We start from the raw sequence: 24917 nt of genomic DNA, 5'->3' as shown, positions 1-24917 counted from the left end.
AGAAAGCAGAGCATCAGCATTATGCTGGCTGGGTTCACCCCTTTCCAGGCAACCCTCACTTGGGCTCTCAGAGACTCTACAGTGTCCCTCCCGATCCTCTGACTGACCCCTGACTCAGTCTCCTTTCACAACCTCAAAATTTGTGCTGCCCCTTCCTGGCGACCACTCGCCTTCGACGGCCACCCAGGTCACAGGTACGGAATGAGACATCCAGCTTTTCAGTCAGATCATGGGTCTGTTTGTCCAGTCGCCACTTGTAGTCTCCCCTCGGAGTTCCCTGCGCCACAGCTCTTAGCTGGTATTTTGGGCACTGGTGCAGAAGAAAAAAGGAGAGCAAGGCAAAAGGGAGGTGAAGAAGGCGGCTCATGGGGGTTGCCAAGAGAAGATCCCGTAAGTCTGGGCTTCCAGCTGCAGCAAAAGGGAGGCGGGGGAGCCAAGGATGAGCTACGAAAGGAGGGGGCCTGAGACTGGAGCGGAGACGACTTTGCCAACCCCTTTGGCTCCCCAGCCCGGATGGACAGGGCGGGGGTTCAGCTGCGGCTCCCCATTGGCTCTCTCGCGGGCCCCTAGACTTTCTATAAAGGGTAGCTGCAGAAGGCGCTGCCCTCACTGGCTCAGAGCGCAGCGCCTGCAGGCCTTAGACAGACAGATTCACTGACTGATTGAAGGCGACAGAAATTTAGTCGGAACGACCCCAGACTGCGCGAAGGAGGAGCGGTGCTGGAGGGGGAGGGGCGCTTGTAGCTGCTGTCCTGAATTCAGAACCGGCACTGCCTGCGCACCACAAGCTGCGGAGCTTTTGGAGCCAGCTGCATTCACCAGCCCCGTGCTCGACCGCTTTGCTCAGCTCCTCGCACTTGCCCACTCCGAGCGGGTCCAGCGGTCCAGTCTTTTTGCTTTCCTTCCTGCCCCACCCCACCCCCGCGCTACCCTCCTACCCACCCCCGCCCCCACACCTGAGAGTGCATTCTCTGCTCTGTGCTGCAGGACGCTGAGCAGCGCTCGCCTAGGGCTCAGTGGAGACCTCCACCCCTCCCTCTCTCTTCCACCGGCGCTTCCTGGCCCAGTAGCTTAGGGACCTTGAGGTTCTCCACAGGCGTCAAGCTGGAGGCTGTGACAACAGAATCGCCCCAAGGGGCTTTCCCGAACCCCAACACCATGGGCTATGGGGACGAGCTGACCCCCGAAGCTCTGAGCGTGCCGAGCGGGTTTGATGACCTGATCACCTCCACCGCCTCCCAGGTACTGCAGGCTATTTCTAATGCCGCGTCCGCGGTTGGTAGCTCAGGCCGCGATAGCGTGCTCTCCATTATCCATAAGCTGCCTGAGCATATCTCGAACATGGGCAACCTGGCTGACACGTCAGATCCCATTGCCTCGGAGGTAGTGTCCCAGGATGAGCAGGTACAGTTCTGGCTAGTAATAGGGTACACCATAGTGGTATTTGCTGCCATACTAGGCAATTGGGTCTTAAACCATGTGATTATGAAGTACAAAAGGGTGCACACTGCCACCGGCCTCTTTGTCGTCAACATCTCCGTGACCAACATGATGCTGGCTTTTCTCAGCTCTCCCTTCACCATGGTAAGCTGGGTGCTGAGGAGGGGGACTCGGGGCTCAGGCCATGAGATCAGTAACACAACTGTGCACTTGCAACAGAGAGAGCTGGTGGTGGGAAAGAGCACTGAAGCGGGTTGGGTTGATTTGATAAGTGCGTAGAGACAGGAATGGCTGAAAGATGGTGTAAACGGTTTTGGAACTTGGGGGTGGGGGTACCGGCATGACTGTGTTTGTGTTGCTGAATTCATCTCCTGCCTTGGCAGAAGCTAAGAGACTTAGGTTGCCCAGGGAAGCAGCAGGGACCTGTTGCAGGTGAGCTTTAGACTGACATGTGAGCTTTGTCACAAAGACCTAGCCTCAGTTCCCCCATCTTTTAAATACAGTGTTTAGAATGGAAAGTGGCTAACGTTTTTGTGATTTGGAGTCTGTGTCTTCAAACTGGGCTGTTTGTGTGGGAAAGGATAGGAAGAGCATGACAACTGCAGTGTGAAAATGTTTCTTGGCTTCTTTAGACAATAATGCTAGCAGTTTGGTGAAGCAAGGCTTCTATTTGTGTTTTTGAGCTTGTAAGGGGAAAACCCAGGGCTGAGTCCTTGTGCCTCACCATGCCCTTTTTTCCACAGGTGCGCTATCTGTGTAATTCTTTGGTGTTTGGGAAGATGACATGCCACCTCAGTCATTTTGCTCAGTACTCTTGTGCCTATGTAACTGTGATGACCATGGCTGCTATATCTCTGGACCTACATCGGGTATGTGTTTCCCAGGGCTCTTCAGGTCTTGCAAAGGGGTAGGTTCCTCTTCTAGATGGATGGAAGCAGCCAAGAACACAATCTAAGATATTCTTTGAGTTCCTTGAGACAATCTATGTGAATATATATGCCTAATTTCAAAATGGTGAAATACAGACCTTCACCATATCAAATCTTATGTAATAAAAATACCATCATCTTTTATATGGTGTTATGGAAACAGAGATGTGGCAATAAGCAAATGATAAAAAAGTGTCCTCCTTCTCCTTTGGAAAACATTATTTTTATTTGCTACGTTGCAGGATCAGCTAAGGAAATAAAGAGGGAAAGATGAGTCAGAGGAAGGTGTGGCTTCAGGGTTCATGGTGGGTTGAGTCTGGGAGGTGGGTTTGAAGTCTGTGAGTGACAGCTGAGCAAATGAAGTGGGAAGGCATGGAGAGACTTGAGGAAGAAGGAGTTGGGAGGAGGGATGGAAGTGACTTAAATGGAGGGAGGTGGGGGGCAGAAGGTGAGAGGCTGGGAGAGATTAATGCATTGTTAATCAGTTGGGAGGGAGCCAGAAAGCAAGTGAGGTGGGAGGAATATAGATGGAGATTGAAGGGGTTGTGGCTGGAACCAGATGGAAGGGGCCTTGGAGAAATCTAAGTAATAAGAGATGGAGGAAGATGGGAGATGAGATGGGGGAAGGGAAAGAAGGAGAAGGGAGGGAGGGAGGGAGGGAGGGAGGGAGGGAGGGAGGGAGGGAGGGAGGGAGGGAGGGAGGGAATAGTGACCATGAAGGGATCAAGATGGGAGGAGATGGAGGGAGGAAGGAGAAGGGAAAAGGGCATGACAGAAACCAAGTGGGAGAAAAGATGGAGGGATGTGGAGTGCTTATCCATCCATATATGATAAAGAAAAAATAAGTCACACTTTTGGACATCCATCCTCTTTTCCACTGAACTCCCTATTTGGAGACAGAAACTTTGAAATCAATCCACTTGGATTCCTATCTTCCCATTGAAATATTTCTCTTTACACTAACCAACTTTGCTCTTTCCTAAAACAAAATGCCACTCATCTGTCAACTGAACTAGTACCCAAAGCACATTACTCACCCACCTACCAAGTCTTTACACCTTTGCAAAGTAATGTCAATTGATGAATGACTAATAAGTAACCCTAATTTGAATTATTGAATTGGGCTGGGGTCTTTTTCTTCCAGGTGATGCTATATCCCCTGAAGTCCCGAATTACTCCAATGCAAGGCAATGTTTGCATCATTCTCATCTGGATTGTGAGCACCTGTGCTGCTCTACCACACGCCATTTACCAAAAGCTTTACCAAGTGGAGATTGGGTAAGAGGAACACAGGATGGCCAGTGTTTGGATTCCAGCAACCCATGACCTTGGAAGCCTCATGGAATAATAGGAATGGGATAGGGGCTGGAATAGCACATTTGAAAACATGGGTACAAAAATAAACTTCTCTAAACTGAAACTTATTAAGAGTACCCAAGAATTCTCATGGCAGTGGGTGGTCAGGCATACTACTTTCTGTTTGAAGTCCATTTTTTCTCTATATGTCTCATTAAAGGTCTGGAATAGGTGAACCCTAAAGCTCCCTGCTTTATAACTCTAGTCTTCAGGCCTAACACATGCACAAATAGTAAATACGTCTCTTCCTTAAGGCCTGACTGCCACATGACACCTGGGTATGAGTCTTAGGGAAAAGAAAAAGTAAGCTAATGTTTCTCTTTTCTTGTCTCCCTTCTAACCTAGAAACAGAACTGATGAAACTGTCTGTGTCCCCAGTTTCTCATATACTTCAAAATCCACATGGAAATACCTTGACCTGAGCACCTTTTTGCTCTTCTTCATCTTGCCATTGATGGTGCTGATGGTTGTCTATGGTCATGTTGCCAAGAAGCTGTGGATCCATAATGCTGTTGATGACATCAACATTCACACCTACATCTGTCAGCGTGGGAAGAAGAAGCAAACCCTGAAGATGCTGATGACAGTGGTGCTTGTCTATACTATCTGCTGGCTTCCCCTCAACCTCTACCTGGTGCTGCTATCCAGTGAATCCATCTCAAGCCACAATGGTCTCTATTTCTTCCTCCACTGGCTAGCAATTAGCAGCTCATGCTACAACCCTTACATCTATTGCTGGCTCAGTGATAGCTTCCAGATTGAAGTTCAGAAAGTCATCGTGGAAATTCAGAAGATGCTGTTAGATGGAATCAGCCGCCTGAGAAGGGAGCACCGCCAACTGAGCTCTGTCTCACCCACTCACCGCCCTGCTTGGGTGGATCCCAACCCTGGAGTGCCCAAATTCCCAAGATTCAAAGATTTTGATGAGCTACCCAGTTCCCCTCCATCCCCAGAGGTGGAAACCTCCTTTCTCTACCCACCAGTGCCTAGAGTTTAAGCTGCCCAGACTGCGATAGAGTATCCATTCTCAAAATCTCTGATATAGAGTGGGACCAAAATAATTAGGTTTCATTCATTTTTCATGGTGGGGGGAGTGGAGGGAGGGGTTGGAACTTGAAGAATGGGGGCCACTTGAGCCACCATATGTGTCTCACTTTCTCTTTCATTTCCTTCTGTCTGTCTTTTCTCCTGTTCCCTATTCCTATTTTTTTTCTTTCTCCCAACAGTGAGTAAACGGAAGATATTAGATCTCCAGGCTTATCAGAGATGTTTCTACATCACTCAAAGGAAAGTTGCACTCTGGTTTGGGGTCTAATGAATTTCATTTCTGATTCTAGAGACCATTGCCTCTCCATTCTTTGTGTGTCCACCTGGCCATGACACTTGTCTTCTGACATCATACTCATTGTCTCAGCAGCTGCAAGAGCCACCAGAGATTCTTATTTGTATTTTATTTAGATGGACAAGAGGTCATTGTCCATATCATGTCTAAAACATTCCCAGGAAAATGCCAGAAAAGAAATGTATAGTTCCTGAAAATTAATCTGGTTCTCTGGAAACTTAGAGCTCCCTATAAATGCAAGTAGTCGTATCTTATCTCCTTATGGCAGAATGAGAATGAGCAATCTTGCAGGAAAAGACAAGGCAGTTAAATGGCTCATCCCACGTCACCTGGGATATTTCTCCCGATTGCAAATACAATACTTTGATGACAGCTTCCCTTTAAATGTGGTGACAATTCAAGTGCCCAAGTTAACACTGCAAAATCCAAAAATTCTCCCTGTTTCTTGATCCTATATTTAACGTCATACCTTGTCTTATGTAAATTTGTACTGTCTAGTTTCACCTTTCTTTTTCTGGGGAAAAAAAAGAGAAAGTGTAATGTGTTCACGGTTGATTTAATTGTTTCCAGTTCTCTAGTCTATGAGGATTTGAACTCAGCAGAAGAGATGAGGAGGAGGAATGAACTCATCCTTCTCCTGCCACTGCCTTTCATGTGGAGACAATATTATTAAGGCACATTGAAGGGTATAGCTTGTGTGTGTCAAGATGATGCCAAGATGAGGGTGGGATATTTTTCTCTTCCTCTTCATCTTTCTCCCCTTCCTCACACCTTCTCCTTACCACTTTTCTTCTCTTCTTTGCCCCCCTCCTTTCCCGCTCCTCCCCTCTCTCTCCTTCTACACCTTCTCCTCCTCTGCTTTCTCTGTTCCACCATTCTCTTCCCCATCCTGCTCCTCTTCTCCTTCCTCCTCCTACCAATTCCTCCCTACCTCTCATCCTCTTTGCATGTCTCCTTTTTCCCCTGCCTCTTTCCTTTCCCCTCCTCCCTACTTCTGCTTATCTTCCTTTTCTTCCCTCCCCTTCACTCCTTTCACCTTTCCCCAATTCTCCTCCCTTTTCTCCTCTTCACCTCTCCTTGCTCCACTCATTGCCCCTCCTCTTCCTTTTCCAGCTTCCTTATTCCTCCCGAGTCTCTTCCTTCTTTAGCACCACTCTGTCTCTATTTCTTCCTTCTTTGTTCATTCCTCCTCCGTTATCTATCTGTTCATCCTTTACTTCTTTGAACTCTGATGTATAGTGTAAAGTACTGCTTTCCCATTGTATTTTAGCTATTGTTCGTCAATTCCCTCCCATATTCCTCTCTTCTCCTCAAAATTCAGACTTCTCGCACCCTTAGTGGAAGCCTGGGGATCTTGGAAGTTCCTGATCTGCTGCCTCTGGATTTAAACTTTGTAGTCTCTGCACTGCTCCATAGGCCTCTGTGTGGAATGTGTGATGATCAGACTGAGTGCTGGCCACTGATTACATTTTTCTCTTCTATATTTCTCTTTCTTATACAATTCTAACTATCAGAAGGTGACTGCCCATTATGCCCTCCCGGGGCATAGGATGGCTCACCCCAGGATTATGGAGGAAATTGTCCATACCTAGACCATACCCCTGTGTCTGTTGGGAAGTGAGTACCATGCAGTGACCCTCAAGATCATGACCCAGTTTACTTTGGAGGATTTGTACCCAGTTCAGGAATGTTTCTTCTCTAGCGACTCATGCTTTTTTTTTTTTTTTAACTCTTTCTATTCTATAACATTTTAGCTATTGCTCATTTCCCCCTCCCTCTCCCTTTCCCATAGTGATACCCGCAAAGAAGCAACATAACTTCAAAACAACAACAGACTTTTATCACCACAGGATAACCCTGGAGATTCTTGGAAGTCCCAGGCCCAGCTAACTGGCTTCATACTTTTGTTGCTGCATTTGCTGTGAACTCCATAGTGACTCCCACAACCCATTGGCTTTAAGCAGTTTTGAGAACAGGTTACCATAATCTTGTTAGAGTGTATATGTGCTTTTACTTCTATGCATTTCTCCTCAATGATCTCTTTCTTCACCTATCTTAATCATTCTCTTTTCAACAAGGATGTATTCCAAGTCCTTTGCATTCTTGAGTTTCCTCAGGAAAAGAACAAGCCAGGGGCATGAAGCAGATTAATTGGAGTTTAACTTCTGGCTTGTCTCATTTCACTTGGTGACAGCAAAAATTGGATTTTTTTGAAGTCCAGATATCTATGGAAATTTTCCATACTTGCTATAGTATTTCATCCCTTTTTTAGATCAAGAAGAATATGAGGGGTAAGAGCTATAGTTTGAACTCTGTTTCTTTCTATTTTTACTTTCATAATGAACCCTTTTTCTCCTCTTCCTTCCTTCACTTACCACCAAAAATAAAACATAAACTATATTCATACAAATATAAGACTAAATATTTAGAGAAGTCCTGGACTAAGTAGATGACAACATCTACTGGTGCCACCATTGTATATTGCACAACCACCTTTCATCACCTTTTCAGCTTCAGCTGTTTTTGAGATTGTAGTCTTTGTGAGTGGTGAGCTCTGCTAATATCTTTTTCTCCCTCTTTATGTAAATCCTCCTCACTTTTCTAACTAACTGACTGCTGTCCTTCTCATTCTCCTTTTGGCAGATGGATACATCCCTGGACAGTCAGACTGTCTATGACTCTGCCTCCCCATAAGCAGAGGATGGAATGGAATTGCCCTTAGGTACCCAGTAGTTCTTGGAGGAATTACATCTTGCTCTGATATGCTCTTTTACCTGCTTAGACTTAAGAGAAATTCAGATAAAAGGGCTATCATTGTAATTTAAATGACTATTATGCTATAGTATGTTCACCTAATGTTCTCTCATTCCCAAGATAACCCCCTCCCTACTCCCACCTTTATTCTCCAAAGAATCAGACCGCATCCCCCCAGTAGGGCTGGAGAACTGGAATGTTCCATGCTTGACAGATGATCCAGCTTCAATGTTTGTTGCTGCCTCCACTTCGTACTCACAGACCTTTGTCTACCCATCAGCTTTGGTGATATACAAGATGTTGAAGAATTGGGCCTCTTGGTAGTTTGAGTTTTTTTGTGGGTATTGCTCAGATTTTTTTTTTTTAGCAGCAACTATTTGGAACTCAGCACCCAACTAAGTCTGAGGGTGCTACCATTGTAAGTAGTTTCTGGCTAAGGGCACTAATTTGGTTGGAACATGGTGCTAATGAGTTCTAGGTCTTAGGCTCTAACCCATGTGCAGCCATTTAGCTCTGTGAGTTTGAGTGTGGTGCTAAAGAACTATGGGCACGCGGTTTCAAAACCCCATGTGTGTCTGTTTACACAGACTACACCACTCACCCTGGCCAGCCTTTTTCTGAACATAGGTTATCAGCCATCTGGAAGACCTAACAAAACTGTTCTTTGAATAGCCCTGCAAAATTCATTTTCACTTTTGGAGAAATAGTTTAAAGTGTATTACCTACTGATAGTGTGTTACCAGTAACCTTTTTGTCAGAAGGACACCATTTTTGAAATGTATATTTGAACAAAGAGAGTTACAAAAGTGGTAGATGGGAGAAGTTGCTAAATTCTCCCCTTTCACACATGCAAATGCATATACCAGCCCTTGTCCAATGTCAGGAAACTGTATCTTGGTCCAACCCAGGACATTTTAAAAAATGATTTGATGAGAGTAAAATCTACATACAGCTGGCCCAATGTCACACCTCATCCGGACAGGTTGGATTAGGGGTATTTATCCCCTGACACATATATCTGGGATGCTGGTAATCAATCTTATATGTCAGTCACTTGTACATGTGTAATGTCGATTCACTTCTAGGTGTTCTGAGCTGAAACCCTCTTTCATTGAGAATTCCCTCCCCTCCTGTAGTTAAGGCATCTTTGTATTCTCTCTCTCTCTCTCTCTCTCTCTCTCTCTCTCTCTCTCCCCTTTTCTCTCTTTCGCACACACACCACATGCATACATATTCACACAAATATACAAACACACACAACACACACCTACACACATTCACACATGTGTGAACACACATAAACACCCCCACATATACAAACTTATACACATGCACACACATACAGAAACATGCACACACAGATTTACTGTGTTTTAAAACAAACATAAGCAGGTCTTTTCATAATGCATATTTCAAATCTAAATTTTATTTTTAGTCATTCTTTCAGTCAATTATCTGTTTCAATGAATGAACTCTGTGATCTTTTCAAAACATTCATCATTTCTCTGGGTGATTAGATGACTATTTTGTACATTGTTGCAGATACTGACCATAATTTATTAAAATATGTGTACCACTCACATTTCTGGCATTGTAACATGGCCAGTGTCTTACTAGAAAATGTGTATAACAATACCAATTGGATATTTATTATTGTAAAAAAAAATACACTTAATCTCAAGAAACAAACCTTCAAAGGAGTAGCAACCTAATGCACATGAGCATAAACAATTTATGCACAGATAATTACATACACACAGAAGAACCTAAACATATACACAAACACAAAATGATACACACACAGCTTCAAGAAACCCTTGACATAAAAGAATCTTGTTGATTCATGCCAGAAACGGGCATTTTAAAATAAATGCCATTTTACTTTAAAAAATACATATAAAATCGTAATTTTATATTACACCTAGGAATTCATAAAGACATTGAGACCTGTGGGCTTGGTCCCTTGTTAGCACAAATAATGTAGGAAGGAGAACAGAAGGCTAAAATTCCTTTCCCTACATTTTGAGGAATTTTTTTAAGCTTGAGTGTCAGGTCATCCTGGTTTAATGGGTAGCTTTGCTCCAGAAAAGGTACATGCCTTAATATCAGCAAGTGACTACCTGGAACCATAATTACAAATGTGGACCATCTGCTTGCTATTTTGCCATTGCTAAAAGCTGTCAACATCTTTAAACTATGAGGCAAAGCCTCATTGATGGACACTGTTGTCCTCGGGGCCAAGTAAGAAAGGAAAGGAGATGGACCCAGTTTGGACAGTTTGAGAGTGGGGATGAAGTTGTTTATTCTGATAACTCTTGTTCAGAATTTTCTTTGTCTAGTTCAAACTCCCTTCTCTTGTAATAATAATATAACTATCCTATATGTGATGATGATTTTGTGATTCTCAAAGTAAGACCTTTCGGTGTTTTTCAATGTGTTTCTTGTCAATGTTTCCCCCCACATTGAAAAACTTATGACTATCAGGGTTCTGGTTACGACTGCCGATTTCATTTGTAAATATGCAGGTGAATGGGGACATGATCTGAAAACAGCAAAGCACTGGATCAACTATTGTTCCTCTGCAGCTTGGAAAAGAGCCTTTTTGTATCCTAGGGAAAGCTTGATGCTGAAGTTGAAATAGCCTTATCTGGATGCCCAAGGTGGGTACCAAGGAAAAAGTATAGATTTTAGCTTGAAGTAAGTTTCTTAACATAACAAATGCAGGTTCTGAAGGAAGTGCCCACATTTAGATTTATGTAAATAGATTTCTGTTGAGCAGACTAGTTGAAATATAGTAGCAAAATTTACAATTTACAGAGTTTACTAGCTATTTCATCAGGAGTGAATCTAGCTCTGTGTGTGTGTGTGTGTGTGTGTGTGTGTGTGTGTGTGTGTGTGTGTGATTACAGTTTACTAGAAATAAAGTTGCCTTGGTTTGATTATTTTTATAGGATTATCTTAGAAGACATTGAGGAGAGAAACACAGATCTAGTTGGCCCACAAGAACAGCTCTAGAGGGTTTCCCACTCAAAACACTGATTCAAGGTGATATACAGCCTTCATTAAGAGTTGGGAAACTGAATACCCTTTTTATTGCTTTAGACAAGAGACTATTTTGTCAAGGCCTTTGTACCTGTAACTTGGAACTCAAATGTGAAAGTTTAGTATAAAAAAAAATCACTCAATAAAATAAAATTTTAATGCAAATAAAATAAAAATAACCCATAAAGAAAGAAAATAAATGATCCCTTAGATTTTATAAGGTAGTTAGTGAAGTTTGTTTTCTATTCCAACATGTGCCTGAGCAGTGCCTCTTGGCCCTCCATGAGATTAAATTGAACTTGATGATACCTTAATGACTTTCAGCTTTTCAACCTTTTCCACTACTTTGTCCTTGCTCACAAGCTCAGTAGAATGATGGAAATATCCTAGGTGTTTGTACACACTCGATCCCACAGTAGTTACATGGTGTAAACCAAGTGATGGTGTGGGCTGTGTGGGACTGAAGACTCCCAAGGAAGAAAACTGTGAGTTTGCCACATTCTCTGTATGCAAGCTGCAGCAGCAGTGTTTAAATGGTACAGTAAATAAAGCTCCCTTCAGAGATACTAACAAGTTACAATGGAATATCCTGATAAACGGGAATGAGGGAAATATTACCCCTGTTACAACAGGAGAATGGATATCATTTTGGGTTCCCAGCAAGGATACCTGCACTACTTATTTTCTTGTTATTGTTGCATTAAATATTCCCTACTAATGTCCCTATTCCTCTGTACCCTCATGTAATATTTGATTCTGGGTTGGGGATGGGAGGGTCCATAGGGTAGGGGATAATGTAGTGGGTGGGAGTATAGGAAGTGGGAGTAGATTACAATATATATGTATTCATACACACTAAATAAAAATATTTAAAGCGCTTCCAAGCTCTTCTTATATGAGTGGATCTGGTTGGGGAAGGGTCGGTATTTCATCAGTGGGTACTTGTGATCCACAGTAGTTGTCATAAGTTAAGTCAGCATTAATTGAAAACTTTTCTATGTGCTCAACATATAATATTGAAGTGGGAGTGGGTGGGGGTGGACGTATAACATAAAAGTAAATCCTTTGATCTCTGCCTTGGAAATGTTTCATGGTTAACAAAGGAGACAAATAGTTTGCCCATGAGAACACTAGGGAGTCAAGTCTCTACCTTCTTGTTTGGTAAACAGAAAAGTATGGTAGGACAGTAATAGGAAGAGAAACAGACTCCCAGAATGGGTGGGGTCAAGTCTAGAATGCCCAAAGGAGGGAAGATGCCTCATTCAATAAAACCAAATCTAAAACTTCCAAGGTTTAAACCAAGTAGGATAATTTCCAAACAGGGGTGAGTAGCTAACCAAGTGTCTTAAAGCTAACACCCTGAATTTACCATTCCTTTAGGTATCTTTTGCTTGAATTATCACTGCACCAATCACCCTGGCCCCCAGAAGTGCTCTATGTCCATTGTATGCTCTGACTCTTTAAAACTCAGTAAAGTCTTTTGGAAAACTCAGCTTTTATTTGATGTGTTAAAGGAGAAAAATTGGGAAATACATGCATTGTATTAAAAAAGCATAAACAGAGGTTAACAAATTCCCAATCTCAGATCCCATAGTTTACAACTTCCACACTAACCTATTCCCAGGACTTCCAATTCTGTTCTGTTTCATGCAGTATCTGAGAAAGCTGCCATAAAGTTCCAAGACTGAACCTCCTTACAGTAACCTTGCCTGAGCTCCCAATTTCCTAGCTTCTGACTTGTCTTTTCTTGAAGGTCATTGTGGTAATACCTGCTATATAAGACCCTCCTCCTGGGCAAAGGTACATTTATCTTATAAATATTGCCCAACTATAAGTACCCCCACTATGTCACATGCATAAAAAGTTATTTTGCAAGATCCAAGATGGCAGAGTAGATAAACACTGTACAATCGTCCTTCCATGAACACATTAAAATTACAACTAAATTTTAGAACAATCAATCTGGAGAACCATCTGAAGACTAGCTGAACATAAGTCCTACAATTAAAAATATAAAGAGCCACATCGAGACTGGTAGGAGGGACGGAGACATAGAATAGGCCCCAAATTTCCCTGTTGCAGTTGAGAATTATGAGGGATATTTCAGCCTCGGAGGTTCTCCCTGAAGGAGCAAGGGACCCCAGCCCCATGCACCAGGCTTGCCAGCCCGGAGTACTGGTGCCAAGAAGAGGATCCCCCACAACATGTGGTTGTGAAAAACAGTAGGGGTTCCGACCATTTGGGTGGGACAGAAGGTTGTGGGAAACCCAGACGTCCTCTTAAATGGCCCATGCACTCACAGGCATTCACTTTAGGCTCCAGTGGAGGGACCGTGACTTGGGGCCCTCAAAGACAGATACAGGCAGACTGAGGTGTGTGGCTGCAGGAAAAGGACTGAAGGACAGTTGGCATTTTTCCGGTGAGAGGTCCTTCTCCCATGCAGCTAGCAGGTGGGAGCCATCTTTCCTATGTTGAGCCCACCCCCACAGGCCAAATCTGAATCTGATTGGCCTGGTGAGCTCTGCTGCTCCAATCTGCTGACTCAGCAAGGACCCTGCCCCACCCAACTTTCTCAATGCTTGAGGCACTTTGTTCAAGAGCAGCCAACCCCTCCCTCATTGTACTCTATCTTGAAAAACTACGTATTGGAGTCCATGGGCCCCAGGAGGGTAGTGCCTGGTCACAGTGTGCTCTGCAACTTTTGCTGAGTAGCTCCAGGCTTAGCACTGGCACCAAACCAGAGTCTACATTAACCTGGTGACCACAACTCTTTCCACTCTAGTGACTCCCTGAGACCCTGTATCACCATACATGGTTATTACAATATTATTAATATATTCCTTATGCTATACTTTACATGCTCATAACTATTTTGTAACTACCAATTTGTATTTCTTAATCCTTTCAACTTTTTCACCCTGTCCCAAACCTCCTCCGATCTATCATCCTGATAGATCTAGTACCCATTTGACACCATACATAGTTATTACAATATCATGGGCTATATTACTTGTGCTGTACCCTACATCCCCATGACTGCTGTGTAACAAGCAATTTGTACTTCTTAATCCCTTCCCCTTTTCACCAACTCCCAAACCCCCTCCAATCTGACAACCATCAAAATGTTCTCTGCATCTACGAGTTTAATTCTCTTTCGTTTGTTTATTTTGTTTTTTAAATTCCACTTATAACTGAAATCATATGACGTTTGCCTTTCAGTGTCTCACTTATTACACTTAGCACAGAACCCTGTAGGTGCATCCATGTTGTCACAGATGGAAAGATTTCCTTCTCTTTTGTGACCAAGTAATATTCCATTGTATATATGTACCACCTCTTCTTTATCCATTCATCCATTCAGGGACACTCAGGTTGCCTTCACATCTTGGCTTATGTAAACAATGCTTCAATGAACACATAGATGAGCATGTCCCCTCAAAGTAGCATTTTGGGTTTGTTCAGAAAAATGGGACTACTAGGTCTCTTGCTATAGTCTTTCTGTTAAAGTCTATTTTGTCTGATATAAGCATCACTACACAAGGTTTTTGTTTATTTGTTTGTTTCCATTTTCATGAAATATCTTTTTCCCTCCCTTTACTTTCACTCTGTGTGTGCTTTTCAATCTGAAGTGTATCTCTTATTGGCAGCATATGTAAGGATCTGGTTTTCTTATTCATTCAGCCTCCCTATATTTTGATTGGAGAATTTAATCCATTTCCATTAAAAGTAATTGTAGATCGTTATATAGTTATTGCCATATTATTATTATTTTTTTTTATTATTATTATTGGTCTTAAAGAAGTCCCTCTAACATTCCTGGTAATACTGGTTTGGTGGTAATGAACTCCTTTAGCTTTTTCTTGTTTGGGAAGCTCTTTATCTGTCCTTCGATTCTAAATGATAGCTTTGCTAGGCAGAGTAATCTTGGCCCTTGCTTTGCATCACTTTAAATATTTCCTGCCAGTCCCTTCTGGCCTGCAAAGTTTCTGTTGAAAAATCAGCTACAAGACGTCACCAAAATGGCGGAATGAGGTGAGCCTCTATAAAGCTCTCCTGGAATTTACAACTAATTGAACAACAATAACTCCACAAAGGACTCCCTGCACAGCAGACAGGCATGATAAAGAGGTCTACTACTGAATTCACCTAAAGGTGGGCGAATCACGCGAGCAGGGGAGGAGGGAAGGGAGAAGTGAGGAGACGGAGCCGCGTGGGCACAGGACACAGACCTAGCTCAGTGCTCCCAGCTCGCTGCATCCCAGAACGACTGCAGTAACGGGACAGGGAAGAACTCGGACTGCTAGGGCTCCACTTATGGCCCACAGGGCTGAGGGGGCAGCATATAACACAGCTGAACTCAACGCTCACGGCAGAGACCTCGGAGAAAAGACTGAAGGAAGAAGGCTGAAAACGGTGGTTTAAGTCCTCACTGCCGAGCAAAGAACGAAAGCCTTAGGCACTGAGAACAGCAGACCCCTTCCTACCCTCCCAGATCTCGCCGCGCCACCACTTGCCCGGTGCTAGAAGTGGAACAGTAGCAGTGTCAGATCAAAAGAACAGAATATTTGCTGTTCTGAGAACTGTGGACCACAGACACAGATTCGCAGGGCAACTAGTTCTGACAAAGGGGAGGGAGCTGTGGAAGCAGGACCGGCAGTGGTGGTGGTCGCTGCAATTGCTCTGGGCCACCTTTCACAACTTACCCCGCCCCTGCCCCACCTATCTGGGCAGATCCCTGCAGGAATAAACAGAACTGCTAAAACATACAGGCTCTGACAGGCTGTGAATCTGCTGAATCTGGTGCAGGAAGAGCTTTGGAACTTAAAAAGTTCTCCACATACCCACACGGACACTGCACCCTGTGACTCAGTTGAACTATTAACAGAGGAGAAGCCCATCGCAGGGAATCCCACCCACCCCATTGTGTGAGTAGCTGGAATAGTGCAGAGAAAACACAGCACTACCGTGTGAGAGAGGGAAAAAAGGCTGCAGTTGGAGAGAAAATAACACATTCTACCAAAAAGTACTGGAAAACAAAAGAAAGACCTCTTCCTATCAACCTGTTGCAGAAACCACTACTGTAGATATCTAGGAAGCGAAATAATAAATCAGTAATTGCCATGAATAACCAAGGCAACAAGACTGCTCCGAAAGAAAGTGAAAAGTCTCCCGAAAAGGAACTTAAAGATATGGAAATATGTGACTCAAATGACAAAGAATTCAAGATTGCAGTTCTGAAAAAACTCAATGAAATGCAAGAAAACACAGAAAGGCAGGTTAATGAATTCAGAAACACAATCAAAGAAAAACATGAGCATTTTACGAAAGAGATTGAAATTTTAAAAAAAACAAAATAGAATTTCTGGAGATTAAGAACTCAATAGAAGGAATTAAGAATGAAATAACAAGTTTAAGTGGTAGAGTTGACCAGATGGAGGAAAGAATCAGTGACATCGAAGATAGAAACCTGAAAATGACACAGATGGAAGAAGAAAAAGATGTGAGACTTAAAAGAAATGAAAGGACTCTAAAAGAACTTTCTGACTCCATCAGAAAGAGCAATATAAGAATAATGGGCATAGCAGAAGGAGAAGAAAGAGAGAAGGGAACAGAGAATATATTCGAACAAATTGTCGATGAGAACTTCCCAAACTTGTGGACAGAACTGGACCCTCGAATTCAAGAAGCAAATAGAACACCTAATTACCTCAATCCCAACAGGCCTTCTCCAAGGCACATTGTATTGAAGCTGTCTAAAATCAACGACAAAGAAAGAATCCTCAAGGCAGCCAGGGAAAAGAAGACGGTAACTTACAAAGGAAAGCCCATTAGATTATCATCAGATTTTTCAGCAGAAACTCTACAAGCCAGGAGGGAGTGGCACCAAATATTCAAACTATTGAAAGAGAGAAATCATGAGCCAAGAATAATATATCCAGCAAAGATATCCTTTAGATATGAAGGAGGAATAAAGACTTTTCCAGACATACAGAAGCTGAGGGAACTTTCTAATACATGACCTGCACTACAAGAAATACTAAAGGAGGCAATTTGACCACCATCAACAGGGACAATTTGTTGCAACCAAAACTCAAAAAGGGGGAGAGTAAAGGCCTGAACCGGAATACGGGAATGGAGAAAGTAAGCGTGCTGAAGAAAATGGAATACTCTAAATATCAAACTTTCTTTTCCATAAACTTAAGGGTAACCACTCAAAAAAATCCAGAACTGAAATATATACTGTAACAAAAGAAGACACAAAGGGAAAAACCATAGAATACCACCACACAGAAATAATAGACAACAACAAAAAGGCAAAGAAACAATGTAGACACAGCCTTTCCAGAAAACTAAAGATTTTATGACAGGATATCATAACATATCAATAATCACCCTAAATGTAAATGGATGGAACTCACCAATAAAAAGGCACAGAGCAGCAGATTGGATCAAAAAACTAAACCCAACCATATGCTGTCTGCAAGAGACACATCTCAGCTACAAGGACAAGCATAGACTCAAAGTGAAAGGGTGGAAATTGACACTCCAAGCAAATAATACCCAGAGAAAATCAGGTGTAGCCATAATGATATCAGATGAAAGAGACTTCAGGGTGAAAAAGATAACAAGAGACAAAGGTGGACATTTCATAATGGTGAAGGAGACTGTACAACACGAAGACATAACAGTCATCAATATTTATGCTCCCAATCAGGGAGCACCGAAATATACCAAGCAACTACTAACAGAACTAAAGGGAGAAATTGACCACAACACAATTATACTAGGGGACTTAAATACATCATTGACAGCTATGGATAGATCATCCAAACAGAAAATAAATAACGAAATAGCAGCCCTAAATGACACATTAGATGAAATGGACATAATTAACATTTAAGAGCACTTCATCCTAAAACATCAGACTATACATTCTTTTCTAGTGTACATGGAACATTCTCAAGGATAGACCATATATTGGGATATAAAATCAGCCTCAGCAAATTTAAGAAGATTGAAATCATACCAAGCATATTCTCTGATCACAAGGCTTTGAAATTGTATATCAACTGCAAAAAGAAAGAGGGAAAATAAAAAAATACATCGAGATTAAACAACATACTTTTAAAGAACGACTGGATCAAAGAAGAAGTTAGAGGAGAGATCAAAAGATACATAGAAACAAATGACAATGAAAATACATCCTACCAAAATTTTTGGGATGCAGCGAAAGCAGTTTTAAGAGGGACATTTATCTCATTACAGGCCTATCTCAAGAAACAAGAAAACTGCCAAATAAATAACCTCATGTTACACCTTAAAGAACTAGAAAAAGAAGAACAAGTAAAACCCAAGGCCAGCAGAAGAAAGGAAATAACAAAAATTAGAGCAGAACTAAATGAAACAGAGAACAAAAAGACAATAGAAAAAATTAATGTGACAAAGAGCTGGTTCTTTAAAATGATTAACAAAATTGACAAACCCTTCGCTAGACTTACTAAGATAAAAAGAGAGAAGACACTAATTAACAAAATTAGAAACGAAAAAGGGGAAGTTATCACGGACACCACAGAAATACAAAGGATCATCCAAGAATACTATGAAGGACTATACGCCACCAAATTCAATAACCTAGAAGACATGGACAAGTTCTTTGAAACATATAGCCTTCCAAGGCTAAACCATGAAGAAACGGAAAATCTAAACAGACCGATCACCAGTAACGAAATTGAATCAGTCATCCAAAACCTTCCCAAAAGCAAAAATCCAGGGCCAGATGGCTTCACTAGTGAATTCTACCAAACCTTCAAAGAGGATCTAATACCAATCCTGCTCAAACTCTTCCAAAAAATTGAAGAAGAGACAGTACTCCCTAACTCATTTTATGAGGCCAACTTCACCCTGATACCAAAACCTGGTAAGGACAGCACAAAAAAGGAAAACTACAGACCAATATCTCTGATGAATACCGGTGCAAAAATCGTAAATAAAATTCTAGCAAATCGAATACAACAATGCATTAAAATGATTATTCATCACGACCAAGTGGGGTTCATCCCCGGGGCACAAGGATGGTTCAACATCCGCAAATCCATCAATGTGATATATCACATAAACAAAATAAAGGACAAAAATCATATGATTATATCAATTGATACAGAAAAAGCATTTGACAAGACACAACATCCATTTATGATTAGAACACTTAATAAAATAGGTATAGAAGGAAAATACCTTGGCATAATAAAGGCCATATGTGACAACCCTCTGCTAATCTCATAATTAATGGAGAAAAACTGAAGCCCTTTGCTCTACATTCAGGAACACGACAGGGCTGTCCCCTATCCCCTCTGGTTTTCAACATATTGTTGGAAGTCCTTGCCAGAGCAATCAGGCAAGAGAAAGAAATAAAAGGCATCCAAATAGGGAATGAAGAAGTTAAATTATCACTCTTTGCAGATGACATGATGCTATATAGAGAGAAACCTAAAGACTCCACCAAAAAGCTATTAGAAACAATCAATGAATACAGTAACGTTGCTGGCTACAAAATCAACGTACAAAAGTCCATTGCTTTCCTATATACTAACAATGAAATCTCAGAAAAAGAAATACAAAAAACAATTCCTTTTGCAATTGCAGCAAAAAGAATAAAATACCTAGGAATAAACTTAACCAAGGATGTGAAAGACCTATATGCTGAAAACTATAAGACATTTTTGAAAGAAATCGAAGAAGACACAAAGAAATGGAAAGACATTCCGTGCTCAGGGATTGGAAGAATCGACATAGTTAAAATGGCCATATTACCCTAAGCAATATACAGATTTAATGCAATCCTCATCAAAATCCCAATGGCATATTTTAAAGAAATAGAACAAAAAATCATCAGATTTGTTTGGAACCACAAAAGACCCCGAATAGTCAAAGCAATCTGAAGAAAAAAAGAACAATACTGGAGGTATCACACTCCCTGACTTTAGCTTGTACTACAGGGCTACAATCATCAAAAGAGCATGGTATTGGCAGAAAAACAGATACATCGATCAATGGAATAGAATTGAGAACCCAGAAATAAAACCACATAAATATGGACAGATTGTTTTTCACAAAGAAGCTGAAAACATACAATGGAGGAAAGACAGCCTCTTCAATAAATGGTGCTGGGAGAATTGGATAGCCACGTGCAAAAGAATGAAACTGGACTGCTATCTGTCACCATGTACCAAAGTTGATTCAAAATGGATCAAAGGCTTAAGCATAAGACCTGACACAATTAACTGCATAGAAAAAACATAGATACTAAACTTATGGACCTTGGATTCAAAGAGCATTTTATGTATTTTACTCCAAAGGCAATGGAAGTAAAAGCTAAAATAAACGAATGGGACTATATGAAACTTAAAAGCTTCTGCACAGCAAAAGAAACCATCGACAAAATAAAGAGGCCACCAACTGAATGGGAGAAGATTTTTGCAAATAGTGCCTCCGATAAGGGACTAATATCCAGAATATACAAGGAACTCATGCAAGTCAACAACAAAAAAACAAACAACCCAATTGAAAAATGGGCAGAGGACCTGAAGAGACATTTCTCCAAAGAGAACATACAAATGGCAAATAGACATATGAAAAAATGCTCAACATCACTAATTATCAGAGAAATGCAAATCAAAACCACAATGAGATATCACCTCACCCCAGTCAGAATGGCTGTCATCAATAAGACAAATAGTAACAAGTGTTGGAGAGGCTGTGGAGAAAAAGGAACCCTCATACACTGTTGGTAGGAATGCAGACTGGTGCAGCCGTTATGGAAGGCAGTGTGGAGGTTCCTCAAAAAATTACGAATAGAATTGCCATATGACCCTGCAATCCCTCTCCTGGGTATCTACCCAAAAAATCTGAAAACATTTAGAGATAAAGACACGTGTTCTCCAATGTTCATTGCAGCTTTGTTTACGGTGGCCAAGACATGGAAACAACCAAAATGTCCTTCGATAGATGAATGGATAAAGAAGTTGTGGTATATATACACAATGGAATACTATTCGGTGGTAAGAAAAGATGATACAGGAACATTTGTGACAACATGGATGGATCTTGAGAGTGTAATGCTGAGCGAAATAAGTCAGGCAGAAAAAGCAGAGAACCATGTGATTTCACTGATATGTGGTATATAAACCAAAAACAACAAAAGAACAAGACAAACAAATGAGAAACAGAAACTCATAGACACAGACAATAGTTTAGTGGTTACCAGAGGGTAAGGGGGGTGGAGGGTGGGATATGAGGGTAAGAGGGATCAAATATAGGGTGATGGAAGGAGAACTGACTCTGGGTGGTGAACACACAATGGTATTTATAGATGATGTAATACAGAATTGTACACCTGAAATCTATGTAGTTTTACTAACAATTGTCACCCCAATAAATTAAAAAAAAATATTCCAGTGGTGATGCGATGCAGGAAGTGAGTGTGGTATGGTTGAACCAAGATCAGGCATCCATATGTTAACAATTGCTTAAACCTGGGTGATAGATTTTTTTAAATTATGTTGTTGATTTCATAGGGTTGTTGCGGCAATTAAATGAAACAATTTTATACAAAATGATTGCTATAGTTATGTCTGCCTCCTCAAAAAATGTTAGTTTCGCTTCTCTCCATCTTTTTATCCCTCTCCATAGGATGGGACATATCAAAGTTAACAGCAAGTTACCCAGGTATGAATTAGAAGCCTATTATCTGAAGACTGGAGGCATATTCAGCACCATTTCTCTCTTCTAACTAATAACTCCAGAGTGGCCAGAGTTCCAGACAGCTACCTGAGCAGCCTGAAACAGGAATGTGAGTGTCCAAGACCAAGGAAAAGAATGAGAAAGAAATCATGCCTTGAAGTTCTGGGGAAAGGAAAGAGAGCATATAAACAAACTTAGTGGGCTGAAAGGAGGTGGCTTCTTCTAGTGTTTTCCGCTCCAGATTGAATCTCTTTGACAATATTGCCACCTGGTGGCGATCTATCATGATGTTATCTTGTTTCCGGGATGCAGTTTGCTCTGATAGCTAGTTCCGTTTTGCAAAAGTTCTAAAAGGAAACCGTCTCTCTGAGTTCCCTGATTTATTCGAACAACATTCATATCCTCCCTCTTACCCTGTTAAGTGTCTTGTCCTTAACTTCTGCTGTAGCATCTATTACATTATAAATGTTTATACATCAGTGTTCATTAATTCATTTAACAAACTCATTTTTAAGTATCTACTCTGAGACAGATACCAAGTTAGGCATGGGAGATAAACTGGTAATTAAAGCTAGTTGAGCAGAAACATGTAAATGGAGAATTAAAATAGTGTAATATTGAATTAGGTCCAAATGGCAGATTAGGTAAATGCTATGCCTACTGCATCCCAAGATCATACCAATATTGCAAGTGAATTATAGAATAATCAACTTCAAGAATCATCTGAAGGCTACCTGAACAGAATTCCTATAACTTAAAAAGAGGTCACATCGATACTGGGGGTAGGGAGTAGGGGAAGATGTGAAATGGGCTGACCCCAAACCCACAGACAGTGGTTGAACACTGGGAGGGACACCTTGGTGGCAGGGGGTTCCAGCCCTACACTGGGATCCCTAGCCAATGGGTGCTGGGCCTGGAAGAGGAGTTCCCACAATATGCGGCAGTGAAAATCGGCGAGGACTCTGTCTTCTTGTCCCAGTGAGACAGAAGACAGCTGTAAACCCAGATATCCTCTTTAAGAGTCTTCACACAGAGTCACTTACCTGCAAACACTCACCTGGTCTCTCGTGGAGGGATAGCAACTCTAGAGGCACCAGAGACACATGGGGAAAGACTGAGTTGTGTGCCATGGGGCAAGGGCTGGGGGGATAGGAGCCATCATTCCTGTGTGGAGCCTGACTCATGTAGTCTATAAGAGGACACCATCTTTCCATGTTGAGCTCTCCCACAAAGGGCCAAATCTGAGACTGCATTGGTCTGGTAAAATCTATGCAAGTGCAGCACATTAGTGATGCCCTGGGTCCTCACCCCACATAGCTAGTACTGTATCACCAGGGACACTCTTGACTACTAAGCGACCTGCCCCACCCCAAAAGCTGTGGAAGTCTTTTACAGCAGCAGATGGCCTGCGGCAGCCCTGGGAACTTTTGTTGGTGGACAGTGACTCAAAAACTGCACTGCAGTCTCTCTTGAGCAGCTCTTGGAGACCTGTAGACCTGAGGAGAGCAGTGGCTGGCCGCAATGTTCTCAGGGCGTTTTTGTGAAATGGTCACAGGCCTGGCACCAGTGCAAGAATAGAAAATGCATTACCTTGCAAAAACCACAGCCCATGCCCCGTAGTTCCCTGGAACTCTGCCCCACCCACTCAGGGCTGCATTGCCAAAGGCACTCTCAGTACCTAGGTGGGTGACCCCACCCTATAAGCCACAGAAGCTTTTTACAACAACAGATGGCCCATAGCAGCTTGGGGAACTTTCGGTGGTGGACAGTGACCCAAAACATGCACTGCAGCCTCTATTGGGCAGCTCGGGGGGATTTGTGAGCTCAAGGCAAGCAGTGGCTGGCTGCAGTGTTCTACGGGCATTTTGCGAACTGGTCACAGGCCAGACACTGCCCCAAGGTGAGCAGTAGCTGGCTGCAGTGTTCTCAGGGTGCTTTGTGAAGTAGTCACAACAGGGCACTGGTGCAAGAACTGAATATGCATTAACTGTTTAAAAACCACCAGCCATGTCTCGTGACTCTCTGGGACCCCACCCCATCTCACTAGTGCTGCATCACTGAGGGCATTCTCAACAACAGCTCAATCAGCCTGGTCCACACACCTAAAGTGGTTCTTTCAGTGGCTGAGCTTTATAGGTAACTGGCAGGTGGCAACTGGCCTAGAGGGCCCTGGACCTTTTGCTAAGCTGCCTCAGCCCCAATACTGTTGGCAGCTGGCTTCAACTCTCTGTAAGGCTACCCACATATGCCTCCAGGTCCAGCACAGGCATCAGCCAGCAATATATAGCTTTGTGGCTTCCACCTGGTTGGTGTGGGCCAGTCACAGGCAAAGCTGAAATTTGCCTGAACAAGAGCTCCTCCCAAGAGACAACAGAAATTACACACTCAGAGGCCAGCATCAAACCACACCAGACTACTACCTGATTAGCCCCACAAGCAGCACACCCAAAGGATGGTTTCAACAGACACAAGAGCCTACAGGGGTGAATCCACTTCTGAGGTTGAGCCCCCACACAGCAGGTCTTACACTCTGGTCATAGCCAATCTTCACAGTCAGACAGCCTTGGAATCAACCCCACCCACTGATGTGCCAAAAGCAATTAAGGCTCAACTACAACAGAAGAAAACACAACACAGTCAAAGGACACTCCTGGAACACATGTACCAGAGATCAGACAGACTGTGCCATTGGACCATGAAGGACATATACTACATAAAGCCATCGAGAAAAGACTGAGAAACATAGAAGATAAACCTAATATAGAAGCACAGAGATGCAGCCAGAATGAGGAAACAAAGAAACATGTCCCAAATGAAACGACAGGAGAAATAAAATGAAAAATAAATGAAATGCAGGTAACCAACCTACCAGAGAAAGAATTTAAAACAATGGTTATAAGAATGCTTAAGAAACATAGTGAGAATTTCAACAAAGAGACAGCAAGCATAAAGACATAGACACCGTAAAAAAGAACCAGTCAGAAATAAAGACTATAATAACTGAAATGAGGAATGCACCAGAAGGAATCAACAGATTAGATGACTCAGAGAATTGAATCAGAGATTTAGAACACAAGATAGCAGAAAACACCCAATCGAAAAATCAAAAAGAAAAAAACAATTTAAAAATATAAGATAGGTTAAGGAACCTCGGGGACAACATCAAGTGTAGAAACATCCACATCACAGAAATGCCAGAAGGAGAAGAGAGGAAGGAAGGGATTAAAAGCCTATTTGAAGAAATTATGACTAAAAACTTCACTACCGTGGCTGGTGAAAAGAATAGATATACAAACCCAGGAAGCACAGAGTCC

General features: G+C 42.2%; 1 protein-coding gene across 1 annotated transcript; it reads left to right on the top strand.

Annotated features, from left to right (window-relative positions):
- Positions 1-575: 575 nt before the first annotated feature.
- LOC109439710 (G protein-coupled receptor 83-like) lies at positions 576-11719 on the top strand. The gene is made up of 4 exons (XM_019719976.3): positions 576-1584; positions 2184-2309; positions 3514-3647; positions 4071-11719. Exons 1-4 carry the CDS (start codon positions 1159-1161, stop codon positions 4720-4722), a joined length of 1338 nt encoding a protein of 445 aa, XP_019575535.1. The 5' UTR covers positions 576-1158; the 3' UTR covers positions 4723-11719.
- Positions 11720-24917: the final 13198 nt, after the last annotated feature.

This window comes from Rhinolophus sinicus, chromosome 18, assembly GCF_057876585.1.
Source record: "Rhinolophus sinicus isolate RSI-liver-muscle chromosome 18, RSI-T2T, whole genome shotgun sequence".
Taxonomy (NCBI): Eukaryota; Metazoa; Chordata; class Mammalia; order Chiroptera; family Rhinolophidae; genus Rhinolophus; species Rhinolophus sinicus.
Note: the sequence above shows the minus strand (reverse complement) of the source record. Positions and strands in the feature narration are given on the sequence as shown.

Coding starts and splice junctions, on each gene's coding strand:
- LOC109439710 (XM_019719976.3), top strand. CDS start 1,159: ATGGGCTATGGGGACGAGCTGACCCCCGAAGCTCTGAGCGTGCCGAGC. Junction 1,585..2,183: donor TCAGCTCTCCCTTCACCATG/GTAAGCTGGGTG, acceptor TTTTTTCCACAG/GTGCGCTATCTGTGTAATTC. Junction 2,310..3,513: donor TATCTCTGGACCTACATCGG/GTATGTGTTTCC, acceptor TTTTTCTTCCAG/GTGATGCTATATCCCCTGAA.